Source organism: Pristiophorus japonicus, chromosome 1, assembly GCF_044704955.1.
Source record: "Pristiophorus japonicus isolate sPriJap1 chromosome 1, sPriJap1.hap1, whole genome shotgun sequence".
NCBI lineage: Eukaryota > Metazoa > Chordata > Chondrichthyes > Pristiophoridae > Pristiophorus > Pristiophorus japonicus.
The window spans coordinates 98,163,982-98,183,029 of record NC_091977.1 but is presented as its reverse complement, the minus strand read 5'-3'; the positions used below and the strand labels follow the sequence as shown (position 1 = coordinate 98,183,029).

General features: G+C 42.4%; 1 protein-coding gene across 1 annotated transcript in view; it reads right to left on the bottom strand.

The window, feature by feature from the left end:
- Positions 1 to 19,048, bottom strand: part of shc3 (SHC (Src homology 2 domain containing) transforming protein 3) — a 367,957-nt gene that overhangs the window by 122,666 nt on the left and 226,243 nt on the right. Inside the window, exon 6 of the mRNA XM_070860095.1 lies at positions 9,623 to 9,674. Within this exon, the coding sequence (XP_070716196.1) occupies positions 9,623 to 9,674 (52 nt within the window). The remainder of the gene's footprint in view (positions 1 to 9,622; positions 9,675 to 19,048) is intronic.

Here is a 19,048-nt window from a genome sequence, read left to right as displayed (position 1 = left end):
AACAATAGGTAGGAAGCAGGATCATTTCTCAGGACCATCTTGCGGGGGTCTTACAATTGGGAAAGAGTGGGAAAAGTGATGCCTAAGCTTTCCTGCTCCTCCTGGCCACACAAAAAAAGAAGAAAAATTTCATCTCAGTGCAGTTTCCCACTATGGCTGCCGAGTTAAAATTGCAGTCAGTTCCCAATGACAACATCAGAATGACATCATCAGTAGGGCAGTTGAAAATCTGGAACAGTCAATTCCAGCCACCTCCAGGGTAAGTAACCTGGACAATTTTAACTGCCCACAACCAGGTTCCGTAGGGTTAAAATCGCCCCCTGGATGTCAGTCAAGCAGTTTGACAGTATAGAGGTAGTGGAGGAGTTGAGAGAAGTAATGGAGTGGTAGAACTGGGTGACATCAGGATCCATGTGTAAGCTGACCCCATGTCTGTAGATACTATTGCCAAAGGGCAGCATGTAGATCAGGAAGAGGAGAGAGTCTAGGATGAATCTTTGGAAACTCCTGAGGTGATGCTGTGGGAGTGGGAGGAGATGCCCAATTGTAGAGATGCTCTGGTTAACATACAAATATACTTGCTGCATTAATAAAGCAATTATAGAATAATAAAAGTGATTTTTAAAAAAAGGGCACTTTTGGGTACTAAATAATCTTGGACATAAGGACTGGAATTTTCACAGGAAACAATGGGTGGGTTGGAGACGGCAGGTGGAAAGTGAAAGTTGTAAAAATCTAAAATCTGACCCCTACCCGCCCACTTTCACCTTTTACTCAGGCGGGACGGGGGGTGGGCAGCCAACGCGCTTGGTATTTTAAATATTATAATGAGGCCTGAAGCCTCTACTTTTGCAGCTTTTACTGTAGGCGGTCGGAGATCCTGAGCCTTGAGCTTCCCGTCAGTTGCCACGAGGCGGCCACAGCCTTGTGGGCTGGGAGGAGTGCTTCCATCCGGCCCCCTAAATTTCCCCACCCGCATCCTGCACCCCCCAGGTTCAAGATTCAGACACTCCAGGGATTGAACCCCCCCCCACTCCCTGGGGATCATGACTTAGATCAGGGTTGGAATAGGACCACCCCCCACCATCCCTGGGGGATCGGACGCACTCCCTCATGGATCAAACCCTACCCCCGGGGGATTGGACTCCATCCCCTGGGGATGGGAGGGGCCAGCCCCCCCTGTGGGCGTGAACCCACCCATGGCTTGAAACCCCCCCACCATCCTGGGCCCAATCCTATCTGGTCCTGCAGTCTCCTACTCATGTTAAAACTCCACAGTGTGCCTGGAAATCTGAGCCTCTGGGCTTCCCTCCATTTCCTGGGTCCCCCCCCACCCAATCCTGCAAGATGTTCAGGATAGATAGGGAAGGAAAGAAAGGAAGTGCGGTGGCAGCATTGATTAAGGAGAATATTATAGTGTTGGAGAGAGAGGATGTACTGGTGGGGTCAAGAACAGAATCTATTTGGTTAAAGTTAAGAATTAATAGAGGTGCTATTAAACTAATAAGTGTATTCTAAAGACCACCAACTAGTGGGAAGGATATAGAGGCGCAAATTTGCAGGGAGATTACTGAAAGGTGCAAGAACCAAAGAGTAGTGATAATGGGGGATTTCAACTATCCTAATATAGACTGGGATAGTAATAGTGTACAGTGCAGAGAGGGTGATGAATTTTTGAACTGTGTTCAGGGGAACTTTGTTCAGTACATTTCTGGCCCAATGAAGAAGAAGGCATTGCTGGATCTGGTTCTGGGGAATGAGGGGAGTCAAGTGGAGCAAATGTCAGTGGGGGAACTTTTAGGTGATCATAGTATCATAATGTATAAATTAGTTATGGAAAAAGACAAGGAGCAATCTAGAGTAAAAATAATTAATTGGAGGAGGAACAATTTCAGTGGGTTGAGAACGGATCTGGCCCAGGTATATTGGAATTGAAGATTGACAGGCAAAACTGTAATAGAACAATGGTCTGCCTTTAAATAGGAGATGGTTTGGATACAGTTGAGGTACATTCCCACAAGAGGAAAAGGTAGGGCAACCAAAGCCAGAGCTCCCTGGATGACAAAAGAGTTAGAGAGTACAATGAAGCAGAAAAAGAGCATGTATGACAGATGTCAGGTTGTGAATACAGATGAGAACCAGACTGAATATAGAAAGTTCAGAGGGGTAGTAATAAGAGGGGCATAGAGAGGGTATGAGAATAGAATGGCAGCTCACATAAAAGGGAATCCAAAAGTCTTCTATAGGCATATAAATAGTAAATGGGCCATAAGAGGAGGGCTGGGGCTGATAAGGGACCAAAAAGGAGAGCTACACATGGAGGCTGAGGTACTAAATGAGTACTTTGCATCTGTCTTCACCAAGGAAGAAGATGCTGCCATAGACATAGTAAAGGAGGAGGTAGAGGAGATACTGGATGGGATAAGAATTGCTAAAGATGAGGTACTAGAAAGGCTGGCTATACTTAGAGTAGATAAGTCACCAGGACAGAATGGGATGCATCCTCGGATGCTGAGGGAAGTGAAGGAAGAAATCGCGGAGGTACTGGCCATAATCTTCCAATCCTCCTTAAAAACAGGGTTGGTGCCAGAGGACTGGAGAATTGCAAATGTTACACTATTGTTCAAAAATGGGTGTAAAAATAAACCCAGCAACTGTAGGCTGGCCAGTTTAACCTCGGTAGTGGGGAAGCTTTTAGAAACAATAATCAGGGACAAAATTAACAGTCACTTGGACAAGTGTGAATTAATTAAGGAAAGCCAGCACAGATTTGTTAAAGGCAAATCGTGTTTAACCAACTTGACCGAGTTTTTTGATGAGGTAACAGAGAGAGTTGATGAGGGCAATGCAGTTGATGTGGTGTTTGGACTTTCAAAAGGCATTTAATAAATGCCACATAATTGGCTTGCCAACAAAGTTGAAGCCCGTGGAATAAAAGGGACAGTGGCAGCATGGATACAAAATTGCCTACGTGATAGGAAACATTGAGTAGTAGTGGTGAACGATTGTTTTTTTGGACTGGAGGAAGGTATACAGTGGTGTTTCCCAGGGATCGGTACTCAGACCACTGCTTTTCTTGATATATATTAATGTATTAGACTTGGCTGTACAGGGCACAATTTCAAAATTTCCAGGTGACACAAAACTTGGAAGTATAGTGAACAGTGAGGAGGATGGTGATAGACTTCAAGAGGACATAGACAGGCTGGTGGAATGGGCGGACATGAAGCAGATGAAATTTAACAAATAAAAGTGCAAAGTGATAAATATGGTAGGAACAACAAGAAGAGACAATATAAACTAAAGGGTACAACTCTAAAGGGGGTGCAGGAACAGAGAGACCTGAGGCTATAGGTGCACAAATCGTGGATGGTGGCAGGGCAGGTTGAGAAAGCAGTTAAAAAAGCAGGTGGGATCCTGGGCTTTATAACATAGAAACATAGAAACATAGAAAATAGGTGCAGGAGCAGGCCATTCAGCCCTTCTAGCCTGCACCGCCATTCAATGAGTTCATGGCTGAACATGAAACTTCAGTACCTCCTTCCTGCTTTCTCGCCATAACCCTTGATCCCCCGAGTAGTAAGGACTTCATCTAACTCCCTTTTGAATATATTTAGTGAATTGGCCTCAACTACTTTCTGTGGTAGAGAATTCCACAGGTTCACCACTCTCTGGGTGAAGAAGTTTCTCCTCATCTCGGTCCTAAATGGCTTACCCCTTATCCTCAGACTGTGACCCCTGGTTCTGGACTTCCCCAACATTGGGAACATTCTTCCTGCATCTAACCTGTCTAAACCGGTCAGAATTTTAAACGTTTCCATGAGGTCCCCTCTCATTCTTCTGAACTCCAGTGAATACAAGCCCAGTTGATCCAGTCTTTCTTGATAGGTCAGTCCCACCATCCCGGGAATCAGTCTGGTGAATCTTCGCTGCACTCCCTCAATAGCAAGAATGTCCTTCCTCAAGTTAGGAGACAAAAACTGTACACAATACTCCAGGTGTGGCCTCACCAAGGCCCTGTACAACTGTAGCAACACCTCCCTGCCCCTGTACTCAAATCCCCTCGCTATGAAGACCAACATGCCATTTGCTTTCTTAACCGCCTGCTGTACCTGCATGCCAACCTTCAATGACTGATGTACCATGACACCCAGGTCTCGTTGCACCTCCCCTTTTCCTAATCTGTCACCATTCAGATAATAGTCTGTCTCTCTGTTTTTACCACCAAAGTGGATAACCTCACATTTATCCACATTATACTTCATCTGCCATGCGTTTGCCCACTCACCTAACCTATCCAAGTCACTCTGCAGCCTAATAGCATCCTCCTCGCAGCTCACACTGCCACCCAACTTAGTGTCATCCGCAAATTTGGAGATACTGCATTTAATCCCCTCGTCTAAATCATTAATGTACAATGTAAACAGCTGGGGCCCCAGCACAGAACCTTGCGGCACCCCACTAGTCACTGCCTGCCATTCTGAAAAGTACCCGTTTACTCCTACTCTTTGATTCCTGTCTGACAACCAGTTCTCAATCCACGTCAGCACACTATCCCCAATCCCATGTGCTTTAACTTTGCACATTAATCTCTTGTGTGGAACCTTGTCGAAAGCCTTCTGAAAGTCCAAATATACCACATCAACTGGTTCTCCTCTGTCCACTTTACTGGAAACATCCTCAAAAAATTCCAGAAGATTTATCAAGCTTGATTTCCCTTTCACAAATCCATGCTGACTTGGACCTATCATGTCACCATTTTCCAAATGCGCTGCTATGACATCCTTAATAATTGATTCCATCATTTTACCCACTACTGAGGTCAGGCTGACCGGTCTATAATTCCCTGTTTTCTCTCTCCCTCCTTTTTTAAAAAGTGGGGTTACATTGGCTACCCTCCACTCGATAGGAACTGATCCAGAGTCAATGGAATGTTGGAAAATGACTGTCAATGCATCCGCTATTTCCAAGGCCACCTCCTTAAGTACTCTGGGATGCAGTCCATCAGGCCCTGGGGATTTATCGGCCTTCAATCCCATCAATTTCCCCAACACAATTTCCCGACTAATAAAGATTTCCCTCAGTTCCCCCTCCTTACTAGACCCTCTGACCCCTTTTATATCCGGAAGGTTGTTTGTGTCCTCCTTGGTGAATACCGAACCAAAGTACTTGTTCAATTGGTCTGCCATTTCTTTGTTCCCCGTTATGACTTCCCCTGATTCTGACTGCAGGGGACCTACGTTTGTCTTTACTAACCTTTTTCTCTTTACATACCTATAGAAACTTTTGCAATCCACCTTAATGTTCCCTGCAAGAGACATAGTATACAAAATCAAGGAAGTTGTGGTGAACCTGTATAAAACACTGGTTTGGCCTCAATTGGAGTATTGTGTTCAATTCCAGGCACCGCACTTTAGGAAGGATGTGAAGACCTTAGATAGGGTGCAGAAAAGATTTACAAGAATGGTTCCAGGGATAAGGGGCTTCAGTTACGTGAATAGACTGGAGAAGCTAAGGTTGCTCTCCTTAGAGCAGAGAAGGTTGAGTGGAGATTTGATAGAGGTTGCTCAAAATCATGAAGAGCCTAGACAGAGTAAATAGAGGGAAACTGTTCCCATTGGCAAAAGGGTGGAGAACCAGAGGATGCAGATTTAAGGTGATTGACAGAAGAACCCAAGGAGGAAAACGTTTTTTATGCAGCGAGTGGTAATGATCTGGAATTCACTGCCTGAAAGGGTGGTGGAGGCAGATACAATTGTGGCTTTCAAAAGCGAATTGGATAAGTACCTGAAGGAAAACATTTTCAGGGCGTGGGGAAAGGGCAGGGGTGTGGGATTAGCTGAAGTGCTCTTGCAGAGAGCCGGCACAGGCTCGGCAGGTCAAATGGCCTCCTTCTGTGCTGTAACCATTCTATGATTCTATGTTTAACTATGCTTCCACATTCTTATGTTATTAACTCTAAATAATGTCTAGAGTTCAAGCATAATGGGAAAAGAACAGGTTACTGTTCCCGTTATGGCCCTGAAATTCCTCTCTGTAGCACAAGGGAAACATTCATTTTCCAGGTGTTGCAGAGAGAAAAAGGAGCCAAGATCTTGTTTCTGCCCCTTTGCATTGCTTTCCAACAGGGTAAACTCAGGCCTGGAGTGGGCAGGCGGGAGAGGCAGACCTGCAACGTTAACTCTGCTTCTCTCAATAGATGCTGCCTGACCCGCTGAGATTTCCAGCATTTTCTGTTTTTATTTCAGATTCCAACATCCACGGTATTTTGCTTTTGTGTTTGGGCTAATGGAATGTTAGCCTTTATCTCAGGAGGGTTAGAATACAAAAGGAAGGAAGTGATGTTTCATTTTTACAGAGATTTGCTCAGATTCTATTTGAAGTATTGTGTTCAGTTCTGGGCACTGGACCTCAGGAATGATATATTGACCTTGGAGGAGATGAAGTGCAGAATGTTAGATACCAGGATAAAAGGGTAAAATTATCAGGACAGGTTGCATAAACTTGGGTTGTATTCCCTTGAGTTTAGAAGATTGAGGGGTGATCTAATTGAGGTGTTTGAAATGATAAAAAGATTTGATCGCGTATATACAGTGAAGCTATTAACATAAGAACATAAGAAATAGGAGCAGGAGTACGCCATATGGCCCCTCGATCATATTTAATATGATCATGGCTGATCCGATCATGGACTCAGCTCTACTTCCCCGCCCGCTCCCCATAACCCCTTATTCCCTTTTTATTTAAGAAACTGTCTATTTCTGTCTTAAATTTATTCAATGTCCCAGCTTCCACAGCTCTCTGAGACAGTGAATTCCATAGATTTACAACCCTCTGAGAGAAGAAATTTCTCCTCATCTCAGTTTTAAATGGAAGGTCCCTTATTCTAAGATTATGCCCTCTAGTTCTAGTCTCCCCTATCAGTGGAAACATCCTCTCTGCATCCACCGGTAGGAGAATCCAGAACAAGGGGGCACAATCTTAGCAATTGAGATGGCCATTCAGGAATGAAATCAGAAAGCACTTTTTCACATAAAGGGTAGTGCAATTTCAAAAGGCTGTGGATGCTATGTCAATTGAAATTTTGCAATGCCTTCTAACTTCCAGACTGCAATAGACAGATTTTTGTTAGGTGATTATGGATTAAAAGTGGATAAATGGAGTTTAAGTACAGATCAGCTATGATCTAATTGAATGGTGTAACAGACTCAAGGGTCTGAATGGCCTACTCCTGTTTTTAAGTTTTATGGATTAGTGCTTTCCCACATGGAGTATTTACCCAATAAGGCATTATAGAAATCAGAAGAACATCTCTTTACTAATATATATTGTATTTGAGAGATACATGATACAGAATAATTCTGAGACATAAACAATCTTTGGCCTAGAAAGCTGATCGTGCCTGGAATCAAGCACTGCATGTGCTTGTTACAACTGACTCAGGCACCTGATGATATTAATAACACTACTTGAGCTACTCATTGGCCGCACACCTGTAGGAGGGATCCATATCGGGCATCTATGATGCCACTTGAAAGGAGCCAGCACTTCTTAAAGGGGTGGTGCACTCTGGGTGAAAACATCAGGGAAAGATTTTTGGGAGGAGAGATATGGCTGAAGCAAGTGCTGAGAGAGCACTGAGGTTCTCTATTGCTGCCTTGGAGACCCTGGTGCAAGCAGTCGACAACAGGCGGGAGAACCTCTTTCCCCAGGGAGCAGGAGGCCCTCCAGGCATCTACTAATGTGCTGGGGCATTTGAAAATTGAAAACAGATACTGCAAGAGCAGGACCTAATTTAAATAAATCATTCTTACGTTTAAATAATCCCAACATGCGTTATGACACCAGCGCACCTCACTTTCACCAACATGGTGGGCAGTGCACTTCTGGCCAGAAATGTGCGCACGCTTTCTGCCTGCCACACTGGGGACCTGAGTAGGCTGGTTAGCGCCCGCATGGCCAAATTTCATGGGCATAATGTCAATACAAGTAAAATGCTAGGAAAAGCTCAGGATAGAAATGGATGTTATGACTTCATTACTATCCTATGGAACATCTGTGAGCTGGAGAGGATTAATTTAAGTAAGTAATAGTTGTATAAGAATGTCCAATCTCAGTATATAGTGCATGCACATTGTCAGTGTAGAGCTTATCCATTTTGTTATATATTGTAATGGATATAAGCCTAGAAATTACTGCTAACAATATTAGCACAAACCCTTAATATACACGTATATTATTCCACTGCCCACTATTTTTATGCAGGCATTAACCTGTTTATTTTAAAGGGTTAACACCTCTACTAAAATACTGTACAAAGGAATGACATATGGATGGATTAAGCGTTCATTCTCTATTATCTCAAACAGTTATTTCTAGGCTGTAGTTTCCTAGTGTGAGATAAGCATTTTGTTATGATGTGTATGTGTACTTGCAGATATATGGGCCCTCATACTGTTTCTTAGTTACCACCCTAGATATCAGAAGTTTCAAAAGATGTCAAAACAGTTAAATCTGTCTCAGTGCTTAGGAGAAAGTCAGGATCAGACATGGCTGATCTGTAATAAAATACATCCGTGTTTGCAGGAAAAAGAATGGTGATATATTTTTACTTGTTGGGCTAGATTTTCGGTTGTCAGTTTTATGCCAATATTACCGTTTTCGCTGTGCTTCCGTTTTTAGGCCTAAATTTCGGCCTTTACGTCTGCGCCATCGGTAAAGTCAGCGTTGCGTGAGGATTTGTGGCGTAAACCACGAGTTTCGGCAACTTTAGTCCGGGCCCGGTAGCGCTTCGAGAGAGGCCTTGGGTGGGGGGGGGGGGGGGGGGATTGCAAAAAACATTCACAAAACCCTTACCTACTAAATCGCTGAAAAAGAATTAAACAATAAAAACATTAATTTACCTTTTTTGCAGGTCTTCATACTTACCGCTGCTGGCAGGGCTGCACCGACAGATTTGACCTGTCGGTATTCTGGGCATGGCGGAGAGTGCCGAGTATGACGGTAACGCAATCCGTAGTGTTGTAAGTCATTTCATGTCGGCGCACCTGTCCCTGGCGGTACGTGGAAGTGCCGCCGCAAAAAGGGGCCCGAAGATCCCGCCGACTGGGTTTTCGCCGTGGAAGGTCAAATCGTGGCGAAAACCTGGTCGCAAAGTCAGCGAAAATTTAGCCCGAGCTAGAGTTTTCTTAATGTTACTAACAGAAAATAGATTCCAGTCACAATTCTTCAGCAAGAGGTACACATAGGTAAAAAAGCAACGTTGCAAATCCACTCATAAAGTTGCAACTTTCCTGAAAATCAGCCCACAATCAGCATACTTCCCTGTGTTATTTTTAAGTGCAATTTGGTGCAGATACCATATTACATACTCTACTCATGAGATATTAATGCACTCAATTGTGTCCATATTCATGGGGCAAAGATTTCCTCTTTGTAGAAGTATGAAAGTATGCCTTGTATAGCTAAACCTTTAAATCTATTCTTCATAAATGGTTTTACAAATTTGTTGTGAATTGTATACTGAGGAAATCTTTTATCATGTTTATTTTAGTGTAATTCTATAAAAATATAATTTTAAGGAGTGACAGATAATCTAAAAACACATAAAATCATTCATTACCTCGACGATTCACTGGGTCCTTTGCCACATATGCAACATAGTCTGTGGTGTCCTGTTATGTATAAAGAAGAAAAATAGCTCAATAGAATTACTGAAAATTTAAAACAATGTACTTCATTTCATTCTCTGCAGAGAACTATTTATATAAGAGAACAAAATTTGCAAAATATTAAACTTTTATTTTTTCCTCACTATTTTCTACATATACTCAATGTTAACAAAGTCAATTCCTGTCACAAAGGTTAATGATCAGAATAAAATATTGGTGAAACTTTTCTTATATATGTTTAGTTTCAATATGAATGATGTCATGCTGGACCATAACAGGAGGAGCTGCGACATCAGACAGATTTTCATCTTGCCATCTGAGCGTAAAACTGGCATTGTAGATCAGTCACTCGTTTTAAAAACCGCCCGATTGAAAATCTTGTCATAAGGAAGGAAGGCAAATTGGAGTATGTGTCACCTAAGCCACCATCATGTATCTTCAGGAGCTGGGTATGTAAAGACATTGACATAGAAAGTCTGCCTGTTCTGTGATCCAGGTAATAATAGATGATGCAAGTGGATCTAATGAAGAGGAGTAAATTGTAAATGAACTGCGGAAAAATATTAAAACATCGTCCCTGAAATTCTGGTCTCCCCGTGGTCCGCACACAGTGTGTAAGGACCTGGGAAGGCATCGTAAAAGCCGGTTTTCAGCACACTATGCGCATGCACCGAAAACTAGCTTTTCCAATCTGTCAAGATCGCTTGACAGATCGCACGCATCTCGGGGAGAATAACATTCCCATTGCAGAGATTTGCCCATCTCTTGCCCTGCGAATGTCATTAAAACTATTGCGCCTGGTAAAAGCAGGCACATGGCCTACTTTTAGCAGCATGAGTTTTAAAACATATCAAAAACATATAAAAATACAATTTAAAAATACATATTTATGTTAAAAATCCTGCCCACTCGGGTAATTTTATTTTAAACCACAATTAAAACTTTTTTTAAATCGGCAAATATTTTTTTGTTTCAAAAACATTTCTATCAAATGTAATTTCTATAATGTATTTATGTAAGGTGTTTTTTTGACATTTTTTATGAAGTGTTTCGGTGCTTGGGGCAGTTTCTCATTCAAAGTAATAGGAGTTTCGGACTTACGAAACTCCTATGACTATGAATGAGAAGATACTTTACTGTGATTGGGTGTCCAGGCACACATGACTCCTACGAATGTCCCAACGTGAACGTGCTCTGTTGCACAAAAAGAGGAGACCTCGAGTCCGGAATCTCTGGTGAGCTTTCGATTTTTAGTCAAACGCCTCCGGGAAGAAGAAACTGGGATTTCAGGGCCATCATTTTTTTTAAATAGAAGGCAGTTTCAGAGCAGAAAGCGACAGTTTCCAGCTAGCCTTATCTCTGCTGAGAGAATTAAGCTAATGTGAGAGCTAAATAACCTGCAGATCACTCACACAGTCAGCCTGCCCCAGTGTACATTGGCACCCACTTTTCTTTTGTATTTTCCTCCTTCCTTGTCTGTATGCTTCTGCTACTCACTGCCTTAACCAGCTGAGTCCTTGGGGGAGCACACCCCTTCCCTTCTGAACCATAATCAGAAGGTTGTGGATTCAAGTCCCACTCCAGGGACTTGAGCACAAAAATCTAGGCTGACACTCCAGTGCAGTGCTGAGGGAGTGCTGCACTGTCGGACATTAAAACGAGGCCCAGTCTGCTCTCTCAAGTGAACGTAAAAGATCCCATGGCACTATTTCAAAGAAGAGCAGGGGAGTTATCCCCGGTGTCCTGGCCAATATTTATCCCTCAATCAACATAACAAAAACAGATTATCTGGTCATAATCACATTGCTGTTTGTTGGAGCTTGCTTTGCGCAAATTGGCTGCTGCGTTACCCACATTACAACAGTGACTATACTTCAAAAGTATTTAATTGGCTGTAAAGCGCTTTGAGACGTCCGGTGGTTGTGAAAGGCGCTATATAAATCCAAGTCTTTCTTCTTTCATAGTAGTAGCTTCTTACCAAGACTACCTGAAGCAGAGATAAAATAGTATTCTTGGAACTGGTGCACATTCAGCAAAACCAGCATTCCAATAACTGCAAAAAAACCAGGACGAGTATCACTGTGATCAAACCTTTCTAAATTTGTGAATCACTTTATATCCATCAATTAATAGGATACAAGGATACATTCCTGTGAAGACTGAACACATTATTGGATGAATACAGAAGAAAAAATGCTTAATTATATACATCAAGTAATGTTGTACAGTATAAAACAGAGAATGCTGGAAATATTCAACAGGTCAGACAGCATCTGTAGAGAAAGAAACAAAGTTAACATTTCAGATTGATGACCTTTCATAAGAACTGGAAACAGTTGGAGATGTAACAGGTTTTAAGCAAGTACAGAAGCAGGGGAAGGGGGGAGGGGAAGAAAGAGCAAAAGGGAAGGTCTGTGACGGGTGGATGGCAGGAGAGACAAGTAAAGAAACAAAAGATGGGTCTAGAGGAGGTATAAATGACAATAGCAGAATCATTACCAACAGCTGCTAGCTGAAAATATGGCAGCAGTGATTATGATCTGAAATTGCCTAATTGCTGAGAAGTGCCTAATAGAAAGATGAGGTGCTGTTCATCGACTTTCCATTGAGCTTTATTAGAACAGTGTAGGAGGCCGAGGACAGAGAGGTCAGAGTGGGAGTAAAATGACAGGTGACCGGAAGCTCAGGGTCACGCTGGTAGACTGAATGGAGGTGTTCCACAAAGCGATCACCCAATCTGCGTTTGATCTCCCCATTGTAGAGGACACCGCATTGTGAGCAGTGAATACAGTATACTAAATTGACAGAAGTAGAAGTAAATCGCTGTTTCACCTGGAAGGAGTATTTGGGGCCCCATACAGTGGGAAGGCAGGAGGTAAAAGGGAAGGTGTTGCTCTCTACAGATGCTGTCTAACCTGCTGAGTATTTCCAGCATTTTCTGTTTTTATTTCCGAGTGTAGGACGATTGATGAACAATGGCATACATTAAAGGAGATATTTCACAACTCTCAAGAAAAATATATTCCAGTGAGGAGAAAAGATGTAAAAGAAAAGATAGCCATCCATGGCTAACTAAAGAAATAAAATATGGTATCCAATTAAAAACAAGGGCATACAAAGTGGCCAAAACTAGTGGGAGGACAGAAGATTGGGAAGCTTTTAAAAGCCAACAAAGAATGAGTAAAAAAATGATTAAGAAAGGAAAGATAGACAATGAAAGTAAACTAGCACAAAATATAAAAACAGATAGCAAGAGTTTCTATTGGTATATAAAAAGGTAAAGAGTGTCTAAAGTAAATGTTGGTCCCTTAGAGGATGAGACCGGGGAATTAGTAATGGGGAACATGGAGGTGGCAGAAACTCTGAACAAATATTTTGTATCAGTCTTTACTGTAGAGGACACAAACAATATCCCAACAGTGGATCGTCAAGGGGCGAGAGGGAGGGAGGAACTTAACACAATCACAATCACTAAGGAGGTGGTACTCAGTAAGATAATGGGATTAAAGGCAGATAAATCCTCTGGACCTGATGGTTTGCATCCGAGGGTCTTAAGAGAAGTAGCGGCAGGGATAGTAATGCATTAGTTGTAATTTACCAAAATTTACTGGATTCTGGGGAGGCCCCAGCAGATTGGAAAACTGCAAATGCAACACCCCTATTTAGAAAAGGAGGCAAACAAAAAGCAGGAAACTATAGACCAGTTAGCCTAACATCTGTGGTTGGGAAAATGTTGGAGTCCATTATTAAAGAAGCAGTAGCAGGACATTTGGAAAAGCATAATTCAGTCAGGCAGAGTCAGCATGGATTTATGAAGGGGAAGTCATGTTTGACAAATTTGCTGGAATTCTTTGAGGATGTAATGAACAGAGTGGATTAAGGGGAACCAGTTGATATGGTGTATTTGGACTTCCAGAAGGCATTTGACAAGGTGCCACATAAAAGATTACTGCACAAGATAAAAGTTTACAGGGTTGGGGGTAATATATTAGTATATATAGAGGATTGGCTAACTAACAGAAAGCAGAGAGTCGGATAAATGGTTCATTCTTTGGTTGGCAATCAGTAACTAGTGGGGTGCCGCAAGGATCAGTGCTGGGACCCCAACTATTTGCAATCTACATTAACGACTTGGAAGAAAGGACCGAGTGTAATGCAGCCAAGTTTGCTGATGATACAAAGATGGGAGGAAAAGCAATGTGTGAGGAGGACACAAAAAATCTGCAAAAGGACATAGACAGGTTAAGTGAGTGGGCAAACATTTGGCAGATGGAGTATAATATTGGAAAGTGTGAGGTCATGCACTTTGGCAGAAAAAAAATCAAAGAACAAGTTATTATTTAAATGGAGAAAGATTGCAAAGTGCTGCAGTACAGTGGGACCTGGGGGTACTTGTGCATGAAACACAAAAGGATAGTATGCAGGTACTGCAAGTGATCAGGAAGACCAATGGAATCTTGGCCTTTATTGCAAAGGGGATGGAGTATAAAAGCAGCGAAGTCTTGCTACAGATATACAGGGTATTGGTGAGGCCACACCTGGAATACTGCATCCAGTTTTAGTTTCCATATTTATGAAAGGATACACTTGCTTTGGAGGCAGTTCAGAGAAGATTTACTAGGTTGATTCCGGAGATGAGGGGGTTGACTTATGAGGGGGTTGACTTATGAGGAAATGTTGAGGAGGTTGGGTCTCTACTCATTGGAATTCAGAAGAATGAGAGGTGACCTTATCGAAACATATAAGATTATGAGGGGGCTTGACAAGGTGGATGCAGAGAGGATGTTTCCACTGAAGGGGAGACTAGAACTAGGGGGCATAATCTTAGAATAAGGGGCCACCCATTTAAAACTGATATGAGGAGGAATTTCTTCTCTCAGAGGTTGTAAATCTGTGGAATTCGCTGTTTCAGAGAGCTATGGAAGCTGGGACATTGAATAAATTTAAGTCAGAGATAGACAGTTTCTTAACCGATAAGGGATTAAGGGGTTATGGGGAGCGGGCAGGGAAGTAGAACTGATTCCATGATCAGATCAGCCATAATTGTATTAAATGGCGGAGCAGGCTCGAGGGGCCATATGACCTACTCTTGCTCCTATTTCTATGTTCTTATTTATTTTAATGGCCGACTCTTGCACAGCCCAACAATGGCGTCCCTCGCATTGACCGGGCCGCCATCATGCAGCCCGGCAGGCCGTTTTGGGTGCCGGACCACTGGCCTGGGAATTAAACATACAGGGGTATCTGACGATTCGTAAAGATAGACAAGAAGGGAAAGGAGGTGGGTTAGCTCTGTTAATAAAGGATGATATCAGGGCAGTTGTGAGAGACAATATTGGCTCTAATGAACAAAATGTTGAATCATTGTGGGTGGAGATTAGAGATAGTAAGGGGAAAAAGTCACTGGTGGGCGTAGTTTATAGGCCCCCAAATAATAACCACGGTGGGGCGGGCAATAATCAAGGGAATAATGGAGGCATATGAAAAAGGAACGGCAGTAAACATGGGGGTTTTTAACCGACATATCGATTGGTCAAATCAAATCGCACGGGGTAGCCTGGAGGAGGAATTTATAGAATGCATACGGGATTGTTTCTTAGAACAGTATGTTACAGAACCTACAAGGGAGCAAGCTATCTTAGATCTGGTCCTATGTAATGAGACAGGAATAATAAACGATCTCCTAGTAAAAGATCCTCTTGGAATGAGTGATCACAGTATGGTTGAATTTGTAATACTGATTGAAGGTGAGGAAGTAATGTCTCAAACGTGCGTACTATGCTTAAACAAAGGGGACTACAGTGGGATGAGGGCAGAGTTGGCTAAAGTAGACTGGAAACACAGACTAAACAGTGGCACAATTGAGGAACAGTGGAGGACTTTTAAGGAGCTCTCTCATAGTGCTGAACAAAAATATATTCCAGTGAAAAAGAAGGGCGGTAAGAGAAGGGATAACCAGCCGTGGATAACCAAGGAAATAAAGGAGAGTATCAAATTAAAAACCAATGCGTATAAGGTGGCCAAGGTTAGTGGGAAAATAGAAGATTGGGAAAATTTTAAACGACAGCAAAGAATGACTAAGAAAGCAATAAAGAAAGGAAAGATAGATTACGAAGGTAAACTTGCGCAAAACATAAAAACGGATAGTAAAAGCTTTTACAGATATATAAAACGGAAAAGAGCGACTAAAGTAAATGTTGGTCCCTTAGAAGATGAGAAGGGGGATTTAATAATGGGAAATGTGGAAATGGCTGAGACCTTAAACAATTATTTTGCTTCGGTCTTCACAGTGGAAGACACAAAAACCATGACAAAAATTGCTGGTCACGGGAATGTGGGAAGGGAGGACCTTGAGACAATCACTATCACTAGGGGGTAGTGCTGGATAGGCTAATGGGACTCAAGGTAGACAAGTCCCCTGGTCCTGATGAAATGCATCCCAGGGTATTAAAAGAGATGGCGGAAGTTATAGCAGATGCATTCGTTATAATCTACCAAAATTCTCTGGACTCTGGGGAGGTACCAACGGATTGGAAAGCAGCTAATGTAACGTTTCTGTTTAAAAAAGGGGGCAGACAAAAGGCAGGTAACTATAGGCCAGTTAGTTTAACATCTGTCGTGGGGAAAATGCTTGAAGCTATCATCAAGGAAGAAATAGCGGGACATCTAGATAGGAATAGTGCAATCAAGCAGACGCAGCATGGATTCATGAAGGGGAAATCATGTTCAACTAATTTACTGGAATTCTTTGAGGATATAACGAGCATGGTAGATCGAGGTGTACCGATGGATGTGGTGTATTTAGATTTTCAAAAGGCATTCGATAAGGTGCCACACAAAAGGTTACTACAGAAGATAAAGGTACGTGGAGTCAGAGGAAATGTATTAGCATGGATAGAGAATTAGCTGGCGAACAGAAAGCAGAGAGTCGGGATAAATGGGTCCTTTTCGGGTTGGAAATCGGTGGTTAGTGGTGTGCCACAGGGATTGGTGCTGGGACCACAACTGTTTACAATATACATAGATGACCTGGAAGAGGGGACAGAGTGTAGTGTAACAAAATTTGCAGATGACACAAAGATTAGTGGAAAAGCGGGTTGTGTAGAGGACGCAGAGAGGCTGCAAAGAGCTTTAGATAGGTTAAGCGAATGGGCTAAGGTTTGGCAGATGGAATACAATGTCGGAAAGTGTGAGTTCATCCACCTTGGGGAAAAAAACAGTAAATGTGAATATTATTTGAATGGGGAGAAATTACAACATGCTGAGGTGCAGAGGGACCTGGGGGTCCTTGAGCATGAATCCCAAAAAGTTAGTTTGCAGGTGCAGCAGGTAATCAGGAAGGCGAATGGAATGTTGGCCTTCATTGCGAGAGGGATGGAGTACAAAAGCAGGGAGATTCTTCTGCAACTGTATAGGGTATTGGTGAGGTCGCACCTGGAGTGCTGCGTGCAGTTTTGGTCACCTTACTTAAGGAACGATATACTAGCTTTGGCGGGGGTACAGAGACAATTCACTAGGCTGATTCCGGAGATGAGGGGGTTACCTTATGATGATAGATTGAGTAGACTGGGTCTTTACTCGTTGGAGTTCAGAAGGATGAGGGGTGATCTTATAGAAACATTTAAAATAATGAAAAGGATAGACAAGATAGAGGCAGAGAGGTTGTTTCCACTGGTCGGGGAGACTAGAACTAGGGGGCACAGCCTCAAAATACGGGGGAGCCAATTTAAAACCGAGTTGAGAAGGAATTTCTTCTCCCAGAGGGTTGTGTATCTGTGGAATTCTCTGCCCAAGGAAGCAGTTGATGCTAGCTCATTGAATGTATTCAAGTCACAGATAGATAGATTTTTAACCAATAAGGGAATTAGGGGTTATGGGGAGCGGGCGGATAAGTGGAGCTGAGTCCACGGCCAGATCAGCCATGATCTTGTTGAATGGCGGAGCAGGCTCAAGGGGCTTGATGGCCTACTCCTGTTCCTAATTCTTATGTTCTTATGTTCTTATGATTGCATCCCTGGTGGCCCAGTGGCTGGCCATTAAAGGGCCTGCAGAGTGCGCAGTGGCCCTCCCCTTTAAATGAAGGTGAGGTTGCATTGCAGCTCATCAGCACTACACAGATGCTCCATGTAACGCTGCGCTCCCGCTCCTCCAAGGGAACCAAGCACCGGTGACAGCATTCTGCTTCCTTTGAGGGGTGCATGTGCCCAACTCCACTGCAAGGGCAGTATTTCTGGGCCGGAGGATAACAGTCCTGGCCCCGGAAGGTTACCACCTCCAATCGGGGCGAGGGGCAATTTCACTCCCATGCATTTTGTTTTCTACATTCTAACAGTTTGAAGATTGTGTCAGTGTTACATTAGTAAGTGGCATGTCAAATTTGTGGGCACATAATTGAGCCATGAAAAACAAAATCATGGGATTGATAACTCTAATGATGTAAACAACTTAACTGTTGTCTGTCCTCTCCAACCCAAGATAAAGTAATGTAAAAATTGCTATGAGTAAAAAAGCAAGCTTTTTTGACATATATCAATTTATTTTTACCATCAGAATAATCTTTGTAATTAAATGTAATGTCCAATTTATCTCTTTAATTTATACTGCGTCCAGTTCTACATAGATTTGTTTTTCACAATTCTCCCCAATCATTGAAAAAATATCTCATTGCATGTAAATCTCGTCATTGCGTTTCTATTCCCTTCAGTGCTAACAAGATGTCTCATATATATATATTCACTTACTGTTCCCAATGACAAGATACTTCTTTATGTTTATATGGGTGTGAGTATTTAAACTGCTGGTATTTTAGGAAATTCATATTGTCATTAGATAAACAAATGTTATCCAGTTCTGTACATAGTATGATCACATTTCAAATGGTACTGTCCTTGCATCTAAGCCGATTTTGGTGGTATACCAGAGCTATGCCCTGCTGAATGGAATAGCTATGGAAGGTAGTATATCATTCAATTACAATGGCAGGTGGCAAATTTGGTAATGCACTGAGATTTATTTGATCTTTGCATGGTCTAAGTAAAGCTTCATGACTTATTTATGAGTTTATCAAACTTTCATGAGCCTACTGCAGAACATCTGTCAGAAGTCATTGAAGCTGCATCTGAGTTGTATTTTTCAGAGACCCAAGTTACCCACTTCAGAGAATTTCAAATTTGAATTAAGTTCTGATAGCAAAAAAAGTTGCAGAGCTCATGCACATAAGGGCAAAACATCTGTCTGCATCTAGACAATGCTGTTTTCCATGTCCCATCACCATCAAATGTATGCTCAGGAACATTTTCTCCCACTGCTCACCATACATTTCTCTGTGTCTCACTAATCCAACTTAATGGTGACATGGTGAGTAACTGACAAGTAGC